This window comes from Salvia splendens, chromosome 2, assembly GCF_004379255.2.
Source record: "Salvia splendens isolate huo1 chromosome 2, SspV2, whole genome shotgun sequence".
In the NCBI taxonomy this organism is placed as follows: domain Eukaryota; kingdom Viridiplantae; phylum Streptophyta; class Magnoliopsida; order Lamiales; family Lamiaceae; genus Salvia; species Salvia splendens.
Genome location: NC_056033.1, coordinates 14280769 through 14293445, shown reverse-complemented (window position 1 = coordinate 14293445; position 12677 = coordinate 14280769). Strand labels below are relative to the sequence as shown.

General features: G+C 37.6%; 2 protein-coding genes, 1 long non-coding RNA gene and 1 pseudogene across 6 annotated transcripts; 2 read left to right on the top strand and 2 right to left on the bottom strand.

The window, feature by feature from the left end:
- Nucleotides 1–705: 705 nt before the first annotated feature.
- Nucleotides 706–1282, bottom strand: LOC121772177. Its single transcript, XR_006044276.1, has 2 exons — nt 1053–1282; nt 706–945 (listed from the first exon to the last, which is right to left on the bottom strand). It is a non-coding gene; the product is annotated as an uncharacterized LOC121772177 (long non-coding RNA).
- Nucleotides 1283–5890: 4608 nt separating this feature from the next.
- Nucleotides 5891–8509, top strand: LOC121789384. The gene is made up of 2 exons (XM_042187867.1): nt 5891–6426; nt 8008–8509. The coding sequence occupies exons 1-2, from the start codon at nt 5970–5972 to the stop codon at nt 8415–8417; spliced, it is 867 nt and encodes a 288-aa protein (XP_042043801.1). The 5' UTR covers nt 5891–5969; the 3' UTR covers nt 8418–8509.
- Nucleotides 8510–9798: 1289 nt separating this feature from the next.
- LOC121793258 lies at nt 9799–9947 on the top strand (annotated as a pseudogene).
- Nucleotides 9948–9992: 45 nt separating this feature from the next.
- LOC121761624 (bZIP transcription factor RISBZ3-like) lies at nt 9993–12385 on the bottom strand. Of its 4 annotated transcripts, none has more exons than XM_042157265.1 (5): nt 12035–12165; nt 11044–11114; nt 10866–10956; nt 10635–10788; nt 9993–10559 (listed from the first exon to the last, which is right to left on the bottom strand). In XM_042157265.1, exons 2-5 carry the CDS (start codon nt 11044–11046, stop codon nt 10142–10144), a joined length of 666 nt encoding a protein of 221 aa, XP_042013199.1. In that variant the 5' UTR covers nt 11047–11114; nt 12035–12165; the 3' UTR covers nt 9993–10141. The 4 variants fall into 4 exon arrangements, with proteins under 4 accessions (XP_042013199.1, XP_042013205.1, XP_042013185.1 ...); XM_042157271.1 differs by lacking the exon at nt 12035–12165 and adding an exon at nt 11181–12012; XM_042157251.1 differs by lacking the exon at nt 11044–11114 and having other exon boundaries at nt 12035–12385.
- Nucleotides 12386–12677: the final 292 nt, after the last annotated feature.

The following is a 12677-nucleotide window of genomic DNA, read 5'->3' as shown; positions in this document are numbered from 1 at the left end:
AAGTTCGAAGTAGGTTTTAGGCTAGGGTGTAGGGTTGCAGAAAATCGGCGATTTTCTGTCATAAATTGGCGGTTTCTACGAAACTGCCAGACTTGAACCGCCAATTCAGGCCCTTTGACGCCAGTCGCGGTGACTTTTCAGGTGGCAGGCATAGGGCGGCATGTGTAGGCCTGAAGAATGGTCAGAACTGGCGGTTTTTGTCAAAAATCATGGACTAAACCGCCGGTTTAGCCGAAAACCGCCGGTTCTAGCGGAAACCGCCGGTTTTCTCCTATACTTCCTCATTTGCGGATGACATGAGTTTTAATGAGGAATTGGTAAAGTAAGAGAAATGATAAGAAAAATTGAGTAAAGTAAGAGAAATAAGGAGCGAGTACATTTTGTTTAACCTAGGACTTCTATCTTGTTGCTCAACTCAACTGCAAAATCAACATCGTGTGAAGATAACTGTTGTAGTATTAAGTAAAATAAGGCAAATATATAGTATAAAAAGACTCTCCCCTATTTTTTCATCAACTACATAATTCATTTTGTTCTAAAAAACTTATCAGCTCAAGACCGACATTTATGCGTTAATTATAAGTTAGGAAATATTGGAATCGAAATGATGCAATTGATAAGGTCGGAATAAAACTGATGAATTTCAACGCTTGAGATGGAATTGGTAATATCAACATAGATTGATTATTAAGTTAGAAACTATTCTAATCCAATGGCAAAATAATTTCTGTTTAATGCCCAAAATAAATAAGTAGTGTTTCTTCAAGATTGTTCAATGATATAGAAATCTAATAAAATCTTCAACAAAATTTCATTAGCATTTGAGCCAATCTCCAACTTGAAATATTATTCTGAAGCTCAATAAAAAAATCTTGAAAGCATGGTTTATAGCTTCTGCCCTTGTTCTTGCTTATGCTCATCGACGTCTGCGATTGGAGGGAGTTTCTGCAGACAAAAAAGATCACATTTATACGAGAAATTAGAAAAAAATTTGGTGGGGCATTTGGTCGAACAGATTGTAGACACTGCGACAATTTGAAAAGGGTAATCACCAGATTCGGCTTGTAGATGTTGTGCACAATGGAAGCGCCGGCGAGTAGCGACGCGACTACGACGACGGACGACCATGCCAGCGACGGAGTTCCCGTCGGCTGCTTCCCTCCGCCGAATTTTCGATTCATCTCTTTTTCTTGCGTTGCGTTACTGCAAGTACTCTACAATTGGCAATTTCTGTTAATTGAAAGGAAACTATGTGTATTTTCATGGCTAAAGATTTAATATTGAAAATATATTCTGACATCTATTAACTTATGATAATAATGTTGAGTCACTTTTTTCTATGTTAAATTTTCTTTTCTTTTTTTTACGAAAATACTCTTTTCATAAGAGCATTCATAATAGGAAGGACTTCCCCACGGACTAGTACTAGAACTTCCCAAAAACACATTCTGTCACGTCACTAGTACTTCCCACCCCCACTGCCACATAGAGGTCCCAAACCAAACCGAACCGGCCCGGAACCGGAACCGCCGGTTCCGCCAGGCCGGTTCAGGTTTCCTATTTTGACGAACCGTAACCGGCAGTTCAAAACCGCCGGTTTCACCGTAACCGGCGGTTCGGCAGTTCCCTACAACTTTTCAGGCTACTTTCAGAAAACCGCCGACGAAACCGGCGGTTCCGCCGGATTTTCAAAATTTTGAAATTTTAATTTTTTTTAAAATTTAATCACAATTTTCCCCTATAAATACTCCCTCTCCTCTTCATTTCTACTCACTACATTCTTGTGTTAATAGGAATTTCTCTTCTCAATCTCAATTTATCTATTCTTCATCGTCATTCTCTCAAGTTGTTTACTTTATTTGCGCTCATAATTTACTCACTTTGTTAACGTTATCATATTCACACAATCACACTACTCTCTATTCTCCACTTTCAATTTTCCATAAATATCATGTCTTCATCTCATCGTGGTGGTGATCGGGGCAAGAGAATTGCCCAAGATCAAAGTGATACTCGTCGTCGACGTGCCCCTACTAGAGCACAAGTTGCGGAGGAGGTGGGAAGGCGAGCCTCTCTTCGAGCGCAAGTAAGTTCTAATATGTTTTTGTTTTTTGCTAATTTATGTTTATTAAATTCATAATTTCATTTTTTAAATCTATGTGTCTATGTGTTTTATTTTTGTGTTAGTATTTTTACTTAGTTGTATAATTTTCGTAGGAGGAAGAAGATCGAAATGCGGCCTTGTTACTTGCCCTCGCCGACGATGACCAACAAGGGGGGCATTCACATTCGGCTTCGCGTTTCGAATACGATGTGAATCTATCGTAGGACGAATGCGATGATGGATCGCATCAATTCCCCCCTTCTAGCGCCGGCCAAGTTGGCGAAAATGATGATGAGGAGGAGGCCGATGCTCCTCCTACTTCAGGACGACAAAAGAAGAAGATGCCACCAAAGTTGAAATCCGACATTTTCACCAAACATTACAAGAAGGTCCCGGTGGTAATTTCAAATCCTAATGATCCGACCACTACCGTGGAGACAAATGAGTTCAAAGCATATTGCAACTATTGCGATAAAGTCTATCCATTTGGTATCGGTGGGAGATATGGTACTCTCCATCGCCATTTGAAGACAAAACACCCCATGGAATATAGGCATACTAAGTCCCAAAGCCAAATAACTTCGCTTCCGGCTCATCGTCTCAAACAGGTACGCCTCTATTTAAATATGATCCCAAAAATGTTACCGATGCTATGGTAAGATGTGCGGCAATGAAGCATTTGCCGTTTAATTTTTTTAATGACAAAAAATATGAAGTTACTATGCAAACCGCTTTTAATGTTGCTACAAAAAGAATTCCCCCCTCAACTGCTCAAAGATCTAACAACCGGCAGTTTTTTGATAAAAAAGAGAAGTTGAAAAATTTCTATCCAACTTGGGGCACAAAGTTAATATTTGCTCCGATGTGTGGACGGATTCTTTCCAAAGAAATTCTTACATGGGAATTTCATGTCATTTTATAGACAATAGTTGGTCTTTAAATAAACGTTTAATTGGTTTTAGACAATTTCCTTCCCCACACACCGCACAAGCAATTGCATCTTTAATTATTCAAGTTTTGAATGATTATGAGTTATGCAACAAAATATTTTCGGTTGGTTTTGATAACGCAACCGCCAACACTGCAAGTATACCCGATTTAATTGCGGCTTGCTCCCCGTTGATAAGTGGTAAGTATTTTCACCAACGATGTATTTGTCATATTTTAAACTTATGTGTACAAGATGCTTTGTCTTTATGGCAAAGACATATTCAACCTATTACAACAGCTGTATCCTTGATTCACTGGAAGCCTCAAATTGGCAAGGCGTGGAAGAAGTATTGCCACTCGAAGAAAATAAGGTACACAACTTTTACTTTAGACGTGTCTACTAGATGGAACTCTACATATGATATGTTGCATTCTACATTAGGGCATATAGAATATTTGGTTGATTTTTATAGAACTTTCCATGTTGATGATTTATATCTAACTTCTTCTTGTTGGGATCAAATCATGAGTTTATTTAAATTATTCAAAGGTTTTAGAAATGTCACCATTGAGTTATCGGGTGTGTATTATTGCACATCCGTTCGTGTTTTAGAACATTGCATGTACATATCACTTGGTTTTAAAACTGCAATGAAAAATTCCGCAAATAATCTTGAATTAATGTGTGTTTTATATTACATGGTTAAAAAATGGCTAAAGTATTTCAATGAGATCCCAACGGTTTTTTTGCTTGCAAAAGTTTTGGATCCAAAATGGAAACTAGTTGGTAGTTTAAAATTTTTAGAATTTTATTACAACAATTTGACTTCTATTGATCTTGAACCACTCCGAGCTTTGCAATCGAATGACGAGGACGGCGACAACTACATAAACCTAGCCCAAACATTCCAAATAAACCTCCCCCACCTCTCAACCCTGCAAAGAAGTTTTGAGTTCGACTTGCGAGCTCTCTTTCACGATTACAAAGCCAAGTACAATAGTACCCACCAAGTGAGACCTAGACCCCCCGTCAAACACATAACTTTGGCTTCTTCCAAGTTGATGACCCCGACGCCCAATCCCAATTGGCGGACCTATACGACTTCAGCAGCGGAAGGACGGCAAATTCAGTAAGTGAGTTAGATTTATATTTTGACTCACACTTTTCATTCAATGAGGATGAAGGAGGTCCCGTTCCCCAACAAATCGACGTCCTAGATTGGTGGGGATCACACGAGAAAGATTTTCTCATCCTTGCATCAATGGCCAAGGTGATCTTTTCGGTTCCGGCTTTCACTGTTGCCGTCGAGTCCGCCTTTAGTGTTGGAGGCAACGTCTTGGACGACAGAAGAAGTAGACTCACCGGGCAAAACATGGAAGCCACCATGTTACTTGATGATTGGTGCTCCGCCGAAATTAGAGACCAAGAACCGGATTGGGACAATCAAGTAGTACAACCCGACCAAGACTACTTCCCCGACGAAGAAGAATAGGCCAATTCCTCCGATCAAGCCAAATAGGTAAGCAAGGTAAGAGAACTACGTGGACTTTGATTTCAAAATGCAATTGAGCATTGAGGATACGTAGGCATCTCAACTTAAATTTTAAATTTAAGTTGAGCTCAAGTCCTTTTCCTTTATTTCTTTTTTCTCCCATTTGTTTCGAATATGTAATTTGTAAATTGTAATCAAGACTTTAAGTCTTTTGTAATTTATAATTTTTAAGTTGTAATTTGTAAATTTTAAGTTGTAATTTGTAATTTTAAAGTTGTAATTTGTAATTTTGAAGTTGTAATTTGTATAAATAAAATTGCATTTGTACATCGCTTTATTCTAATTTAATTTATGCAAGTATATTTACATTTTTTACTTGAATTACAAATTTACAATGTAAAAAAAAATACCTTGAACTGCCGAACCGGCCCGGAACCGGATAGGAGCCCGCGGTTCCGACGGTCACGTGAACCGGCGGTTCAGGTTCATGCTTTTCTTGAACCGGAACCGGCGGTTCCGAACCGTGGTGACATCTACTGCCACATCACTAGGACATCCGACTACATAATAGTGGACAAACACTAGGACATCACGACAGACAAGTATAATAATAAAAATTTACAAATTCGCAAATAAGCAATTACTGAATTAAAATTTCGACATGAATACAGGCGGAGAAAGTGCAATAATGATTTTATTAAATAAAAAAATAAAATAATACAATGCAAAAAAATAATAATAATTTAAACAAAGTTTAATATACATTGAATCTTTATAGAGTTGAAATAAAAAAAAGTAAAAAAAATCAAAAAATGCTCTCGTCCGTCCGGTGCTCGCAATAGCGGACGAGCGGCAAACCCGACGGACGAGGGGTCATCCGCAATAGTGGACGAGCGCGACGGACGAGCGGCCGCTTGTCCGCCGGCTCGTCCACTATTGTGGATGCTCTAAAGGACATTCTTCTTTATTAAAATATATAGTTTATGTATTTTAATTTTTTATCCATTTATTAATCGAGTGAAAGAAAAAATAAGTAAGAAGAGAAAAAGAGAATGAAGGAAGGGGAAACAAATAAAAAAAGATAAATTAAATATTTTAACAAAAAAAAGATAAGTAGATTGGAATATATTTCTCTCTTATTCATTTTATCTCATTCCCATTTAGTATTTATTCAAATTTTTATTCATCTATATCTAAATATTTATTTATGTTTAATAGTAATAAGTATTAATTATGTAGTACATCAAACTAATGTAGTATTTAATTTAGTCCGTTTTTCTAAAAACATACTTGCATCTATCTTTTGAGATGTCTTGCTTATATATATTTAGAAACAAAATTTGAAAAATAAATACAACTCCGTAATACAAATAAATTTTGTTGTGAGAAAGCCAAGATTAATATCGAGAATGGCTCTCCATTAAAAAAAAGGTTAAAGAAAAATGTCGGGATCGCACCGCACCCGGTCGAAGGCCGCTCCGGACTGGACGGCGGAGGAATCCCTAATTTTGGTGAACGAGATCAGCGCCGTCGAGTCCGAGTGGGGCTCCACTCTCCCCTCCTTCCAAAAATGGCAGCAGATCGTCCAGAACTGCAACGTCCTCGACGTCAACCGCAACTTGAATCAGTGCAAGCGCCACTGGGACGCCCTCCTCACCGCCTACCGACGGGTTAAACAAGGAGCTCCGCCGGATCGCTTCTTTCCACCTGACCTCTTCGCCGCCGTCGATCAGTGTCTCACTAACAACGTTAAAAGAAATGACTGCGCCGGAGAGGCTGAGGAGGAGGATTGCGACGGTGCGGCGGTTCCGGAGGAAGAGGAGCAAGTAGCTATGGAGACTGATCCGGATTCCGATCCGGAAGCGCAGGGCCAATTGACTAAGTTATTCTTTGAAATCGGTATGTATAATTTTCCCCCTTTTTGTTTCCCTCTTTATTTTCCTCTTTTTATTTCCAAATATTTGGGTAATTATTATGTTTGTTAATACGTACTTTCTTATTATGCAATCGATTGTACGTTTTTAACAATAATGTCGAAGAATTTTTCTTCATGGCTCAACTCGTGTAGCGATTTAGAAAGTACAAAATTATAAGATTGAATTTGTAGCCATTTTCATGACTCTGAGATAATGTATGTTGTGCTTCATACTACCTCCGTCCACAAAAAATAGACAAAGTTGTAAATTACACGGGTTTAATGCGCAAATGGTAAAGTAAGAGTGAGGGATCGAAAAGGTAGTGTTAGTGGATTGTAGGGTCCACATTTAGAATGATGTGTAGGGTTAGTATTCGTTTAAAACTTTCCGTATTTAGAATTGGTCTGATTTTGGTGGACAACCAAAAAATGGTAAAAATAGTCTATTTTCTGTGAACAGATGTAGTAGTTTTGTCTGTTGCTGGTAGAGTGAGTGTGCTCAAGCCTTTATTAGTTTAACTCTTAAACTCTAACCTTTTGGCCTCAAGCAAAATCCAAAGGCTGATTAGTGTATCTTGACGTCGTTCATTGAGGGATGGTGAGGTAGGCTGATTCCGTCGTGGTATACTAATTTGGAATGGAATTATTTTGCTTAACTAGTTTTTTGGTATAAATCTTCTTTGAGTGTATTCGAAGAGAGAATAAAGTTTAAAGATTATTCTATAACATGACCATTTAGTTGTGAGTACCAATCTGCCTTAAAGATCTAATTTAAGATGTTTATGCATCGTGATTACGGACATTAATATAGGTATACCAGAAATGGGAACTTTGGGTTTTTATTTGTTTGATTTCTTTAATTGACTTCGCATATGCACTTCAAACTGAATATTGTAGTATCCTTCAAGAATGTAGAGGACAGTTGGTCAGATCTAATATGGATTATATCACCAACTTGAGAAACATGTATTCTCTAGGAAAATCAAATGATCCTTCCTATGTTTATCTAGTTCATACTGATAGAAAGAGGCGCAAACAACATCTTTCCTTCGTTAAATATATGAAATTATTATTAACTGTTGCTTCTGGCTTTCTTTTTTATGTGCATGTTCTCTCACCCATGGTTCACTATTCAGGTGCTTATTTATGGCTTAATGGACTCAAGTTTTGTTTATATCTATGTAACTCTAGTATTATTAATAATAAGTTCCACTTAATGTTGAACTATTCCTAATTCTTGTTTGGGCTAGTGCTGTATGCCTTATGTCTCATTCCAAGCTATATATTTTTGTCATCGAAGAAAAACAAAATCTATTGATTGGTTTTATCGCCATTGTCGTTTGTTCCTCACAGATTCCGTTCTTGATTGGTTCATATTCTTCTGTTTGGCGCTGATTCTTCAATATGCTGTCACACATATATGTTTCACATTTAACCAAGAGTAGTTTTGTTATGAACTTCATTTTTTGCCCGTCTGGAGGTTTTTGAGGGCTGGGGATGATTGAATGAGTATACTTGGTTTCATTCTTGCTTAATTACTTATCCAAACATTGTTTCAAAATTAGGTTCCAAGAAACAGAGACCAAGGATGAAGCGTCAAAAGCGCAGACTTGAAACCCAAAATCCGTGGGGGTACTTCACGAGCACGAAGAAACCGCATGAAGAATCTAGCAGCATGCAGGAAGAGGCTAAGAACACAGATAACGCCGTTGAGAGCTTGCATGAGGAGATCAATACCGAGTCGAAAGAGCAACCAGAGTCGGAAGAGCAAACACTGGCCACGATGCTGTGGGAGAGAGCATTGCAGATCAATGCAATCGTGGATGGAAACCTAGCCGATGATGTAGATCTGAAGAATGCTGAGGCTGTTCAAATGGATTTCACTAGACGCCAAGGCGATAAGCTTATAGACTGCCTTGGGAATATCTCAACCACTCTTAATCAGCTTTGTGACTTAGTCCAGAAATGCAACTGATTTTTCAAAAATTTCTTGATTTTGTATATATTATGTCTAATGTAACTTTGCACTAAATGAATTGTCTTGAAATAGATTTTAATTTGCCACAACTTTCTTGAAATTTCCATCTTTTTCCAGTGTTGCAAATTCTGCGTCAGTGGCAAAATTGTGATAAGGGGATGGATATGAGGCCAAATTCAGAGACACAGACAGAGTGGCGATTGGGTGGATGGATATAAAGAAATTAAAGTGATTGGCAGCCAAAAAAGGTATGGCATTTCCTACAAACATTTTCACCACCACTTGTCCGAATCCTATTCTGAGTTTCCCAATCAATCAACAATTACAAAACTCAAAGTCAAAAAGGGCTTATGGTATGATGATTTTTACAAAGTTAATTACTTTAGGTGAATAATTGAGCTGATGAAGAAGAGTGTTGTGGGATATTGTGTGTAAGTTGCAGTGGCATACTGGCATAGGATGGGTTGTGTGTGAGTATTGTAAAGGGGTTAAGACGAATGTGAAAGGGGAGAAGAACAAGATCTATCGACGTTGCCCTTCTTGCAGGGCAGTGTGTAATTGCAGTCTACTCCTTCAACTTCCTTAAATGCTACTGTATTTCAATCCACTTTTTAATGGAATGTTTCCCTCTTTTGCAGATTTTCAAAATGTAAGGTCTCACATTTCCAGATGTAAATAAATGATGGCCTACGATGACCAACCATCATGTCTCTCTATCACCTTACACTAATTACAGAATTCATTTCATTTTTAAACAAATTTCATCTCTCAATTATCTATTTCTTAAATACTATACTCTTTCTTTTTTTGTGAATTCAGTACTTGGGTCAAAATTTTCCGTATATCTTTGTGTGTTTGTTGTACACATACATAATCGGAAACTTTAAGTAAAATAATAATAACTCCATTTTGGATGTTTGTGTAAACGTTTCTTTAATTAATTAGTGTAAGTGCGTAAGAATTTGTTATATTTATTCAATTCATAGTAAAGTATTAAAATTACTGCCTACAATTAGTTTACTTATTGAATTGATGATCAGCTCTCAGCTATGATTTTTGCAAAATCGGAAAAAAAAAAGAACTAACAATGAGTATTAGTACTAATGATTGAATGAAACACTACAAATCTAATAAACTTTTGCTTTAGGGAAAAGCTTAAAGATACATTAATCATCTACATAAATTGGCATGGGAAATTCATAGATCCAAATCGTAATAGTATAAGTAAAATAATTTCTAAAATGAATACTCCTAATATTTAATCTCCCATATACAAAACCATGGACTCCAAAATTAATTGAGGTGGTGATAAAAAGATATGAAGTGTGAGGAAAGAAATCAAGAAAGCAATTTTAAAGAGAATAGATATCCCACATCAAAATTGCAATGGACGGGGTCAATGGGCGATCCCTAAGGCCCATGGCCTAGGTTGGCAACCTCCATTGCACTGTGGAGGGGCGCCCGCCTAAGGTCGGCCCAAGTGGTCGAGCGTACGTCAGAGGCTGACTGAGTTCACGCGGCCCCCACCAGTTCTAGTTCAATTTTTTACCTATATATTTACTAATTAGCTAATTAATCAAAAGTCTATACATCACCTTTGACAAAGCAAGTAAAGGTATTATTGAATTCAGAACCACAACACATCCAAAAACACACAATCTAGAAAAGAAACATGATGCATAAAATTGGATAAAACAAGTAAGGAAAAAGCCCCTAAACCTTCATTTGGAAATGGGATGGCCCTCCCAAGTCCACATCTCCGGGTCTCCCGGATTCTGATCAAGCCCAGAATACGGGGAGCCATTATCTGCACGGCTCCCCATCAGTCCGGGAATGCTGCTGATGTAGTCCTGTGGCGTGGTGAGGTAGTTTTGGAGAACATGGCTCAGGCTCGGTGTCAATGAGCCACGAGCCACCATATCCTCGGCTAGCTTCACCTTGGCTCGTAGAGCCTCAACATCTGATCTGAGCACGCGGTTGTTTGTCGTGGAATCTTTGAATTGCTGAGTAGCATCAGCTAGCTGTTTGAACAGAGTTGCACTATCTCCTCTTAATTGTTCCACCTGTTGTTCGAGATCTGCTAAGTGTTCTTGCTTCCTTCGTCTAGATCTTCGCGCAGACTCGCGGTTGGAGACCATCCTGCAACCATGTTTTTTTGCTATCAGCATACTATCTAGAGTGTTTTTATCACATTTTTCTGTCACAAGCACGTACCTTTTGATGCGTTTGACATCAATGGGGTTCGTGCTGTGATCATAGGAACCAGCTTCTATCTCAATGTCCTCCTCGTCTGATTGGTCGTGTGATGAGCCGCTGCTGGCGCCAACTGCTTGATTGTCCGCACCCTTTGAGGTATACGAGCTGTCGACTGAAGAAGAAGAAGAAGGACTCAAACACATAAACAAGTGAAAAAAGGAATAAGGATCACTTGACTTGAGTTACTACCACAGATGGATGATTGGGATTCAATGGGCTTCCAAGGCCAAGATTCCGGCTCTGCTAACGAGTTGGGAGCTGATGGATCTCTACGGACTTCCTGAAAATCGACAAGGCTGTATAGTTAGAGGAGGGTTCGATGAAGAGAGCATGGATTGATGTAGTCAAATTCGCGGTAGGAGTGTACCATGGTGGTTTTTAGAGGTATAGAGAAGAATCAATAATTTATTGAACCTTGATGTTCTTGAGAAATTCAATCTGGTACAAATGATAAACTTATAATGTGCAGGGATAGCTATACAGATTTGAGGTAATAAAACTGACCAGTCATCATCATTTTGCACACTTCCAACCTATCCAAATGAGTTACTACTACTTAAAAAAGGGCAAATTTCTCTAGCAACATATGCTGTCTTGGAACATGACAAAATGATAGAATGAATGTAGAAGAAGAAACAAGACATGAAGCAACATATGCTATCTTTCAAGATTCTTTGAAAGAGAAAAGAGGGCTTCCAATATCAACATTCAACACCATGAATGCTTAAAGGGAAGTACTTGTTATTTGGAGATTATGAAAAAGGGTTCAATCAATCACCACCTTGAACAAGTTTTCTACTTTTAAATGACAGATTAAACATTATGTGGTTAAAGATCATTGCTTCCAAATTGCCTAAGTATAAAGATAAAACAATGCTAAAGCATGAGCTTTAATAAGCTAATCTTCACTTTTAAAAACCTTGACTCAGAAAGAACCCAAACACTACTTTCCTTTGGCACTATTGTTTTTTCTTAGCCTATCACTTTTTTCCAAATACAGAAGTTACCCACAGTAAAACTGACCAAATCAACCAAAATTACAACTGGAAAATGGAATATTCGATAAACAAAAGATATGTCAAAACAAAAGCATCTTCGATAAAAAATGGAATCTTGAAACCCCATCAAGCAAATTTTCTCCTGCAAATATTCTTTAGCTCTTTTATTCTGTAATTAATTTCACTTTTTTCTATAGCTCCATGAAAAACTCATGAACATGTCCAAGTTTCTATTGCAGAAAACTTACTGATAAAAATTCATTCTTTACTGAATGTGGAAAAAGTTGTATAGGTCCATCAAAATCCCATTAATAATTCCAAGTTTGAATATATAAGCAATATAAAAAACATACTACTAACCATATTCTTGAAAGGGAAAGTGAGACGATTGGTGTGGTCCATGGCAAAGAGAGCATGATAGCCTTCAAAGTGATGAATTTTTCTGTCGTCTTCAGAGGCAAAAAGTTGTTGAAAATCTAATTCAGACTGGCTTCTCTTCATGTCGCCACAGCCATAGATTGAACTGTTCTTCAATATCGTATTCTTGTTATCCATTGCAGATTGCAGAGGCTCGCCTTTCTTGTATATTTTCAATTTCTTGAGTTTTTTGTTGTCTTCTTCACTCACAGTTTGTGTGGGAGTGAATGAGAGGGAGGAGAAAGGGAAGAAATGGAGAGGGCGCTGTCAAGTATATAAGGTGGGGAAGTAGGAAATGAGGGAAGAAGCAAAAATAAAAGATGCTTTTGTTATTCAATTCAATATTAGTAATAAAAGGTGGGAATTATTGCATGAACAAATGCACTTCTTTCTTGAGATTTACCTTTTTACCCTTAGAACTCTACTCTTTCAATTCATCAAAAAATTTGTCTCAATTTTCTTTGTGCATATAAAAAATTAGTTAGTATTTTTTTTACATACTCCATCCGTCTCTGAAATGTTGTTCAAGTTTGACTTGACACGAGTTTTAAAAAATGTGAAGAAAAGTGAGTTGAAAAAATTAATG

Bases quoted from the DNA above. Each gene is read 5' to 3' on its own strand.
- LOC121789384 (XM_042187867.1), top strand. From the start codon at position 5,970: ATGTCGGGATCGCACCGCACCCGGTCGAAGGCCGCTCCGGACTGGACG. The intron at 6,427-8,007 runs GTATGTATAATT...TTTCAAAATTAG, and splicing joins TAAGTTATTCTTTGAAATCG to GTTCCAAGAAACAGAGACCA.
- LOC121761624 (XM_042157251.1), bottom strand. From the start codon at position 12,229: ATGGATAACAAGAATACGATATTGAAGAACAGTTCAATCTATGGCTGT. The intron at 10,957-12,034 runs GTTAGTAGTATG...GTCGATTTTCAG, and splicing joins CTTTCCCTTTCAAGAATATG to GAAGTCCGTAGAGATCCATC. The intron at 10,560-10,634 runs GTACGTGCTTGT...ACATGGTTGCAG, and splicing joins GATGTCAAACGCATCAAAAG to GATGGTCTCCAACCGCGAGT.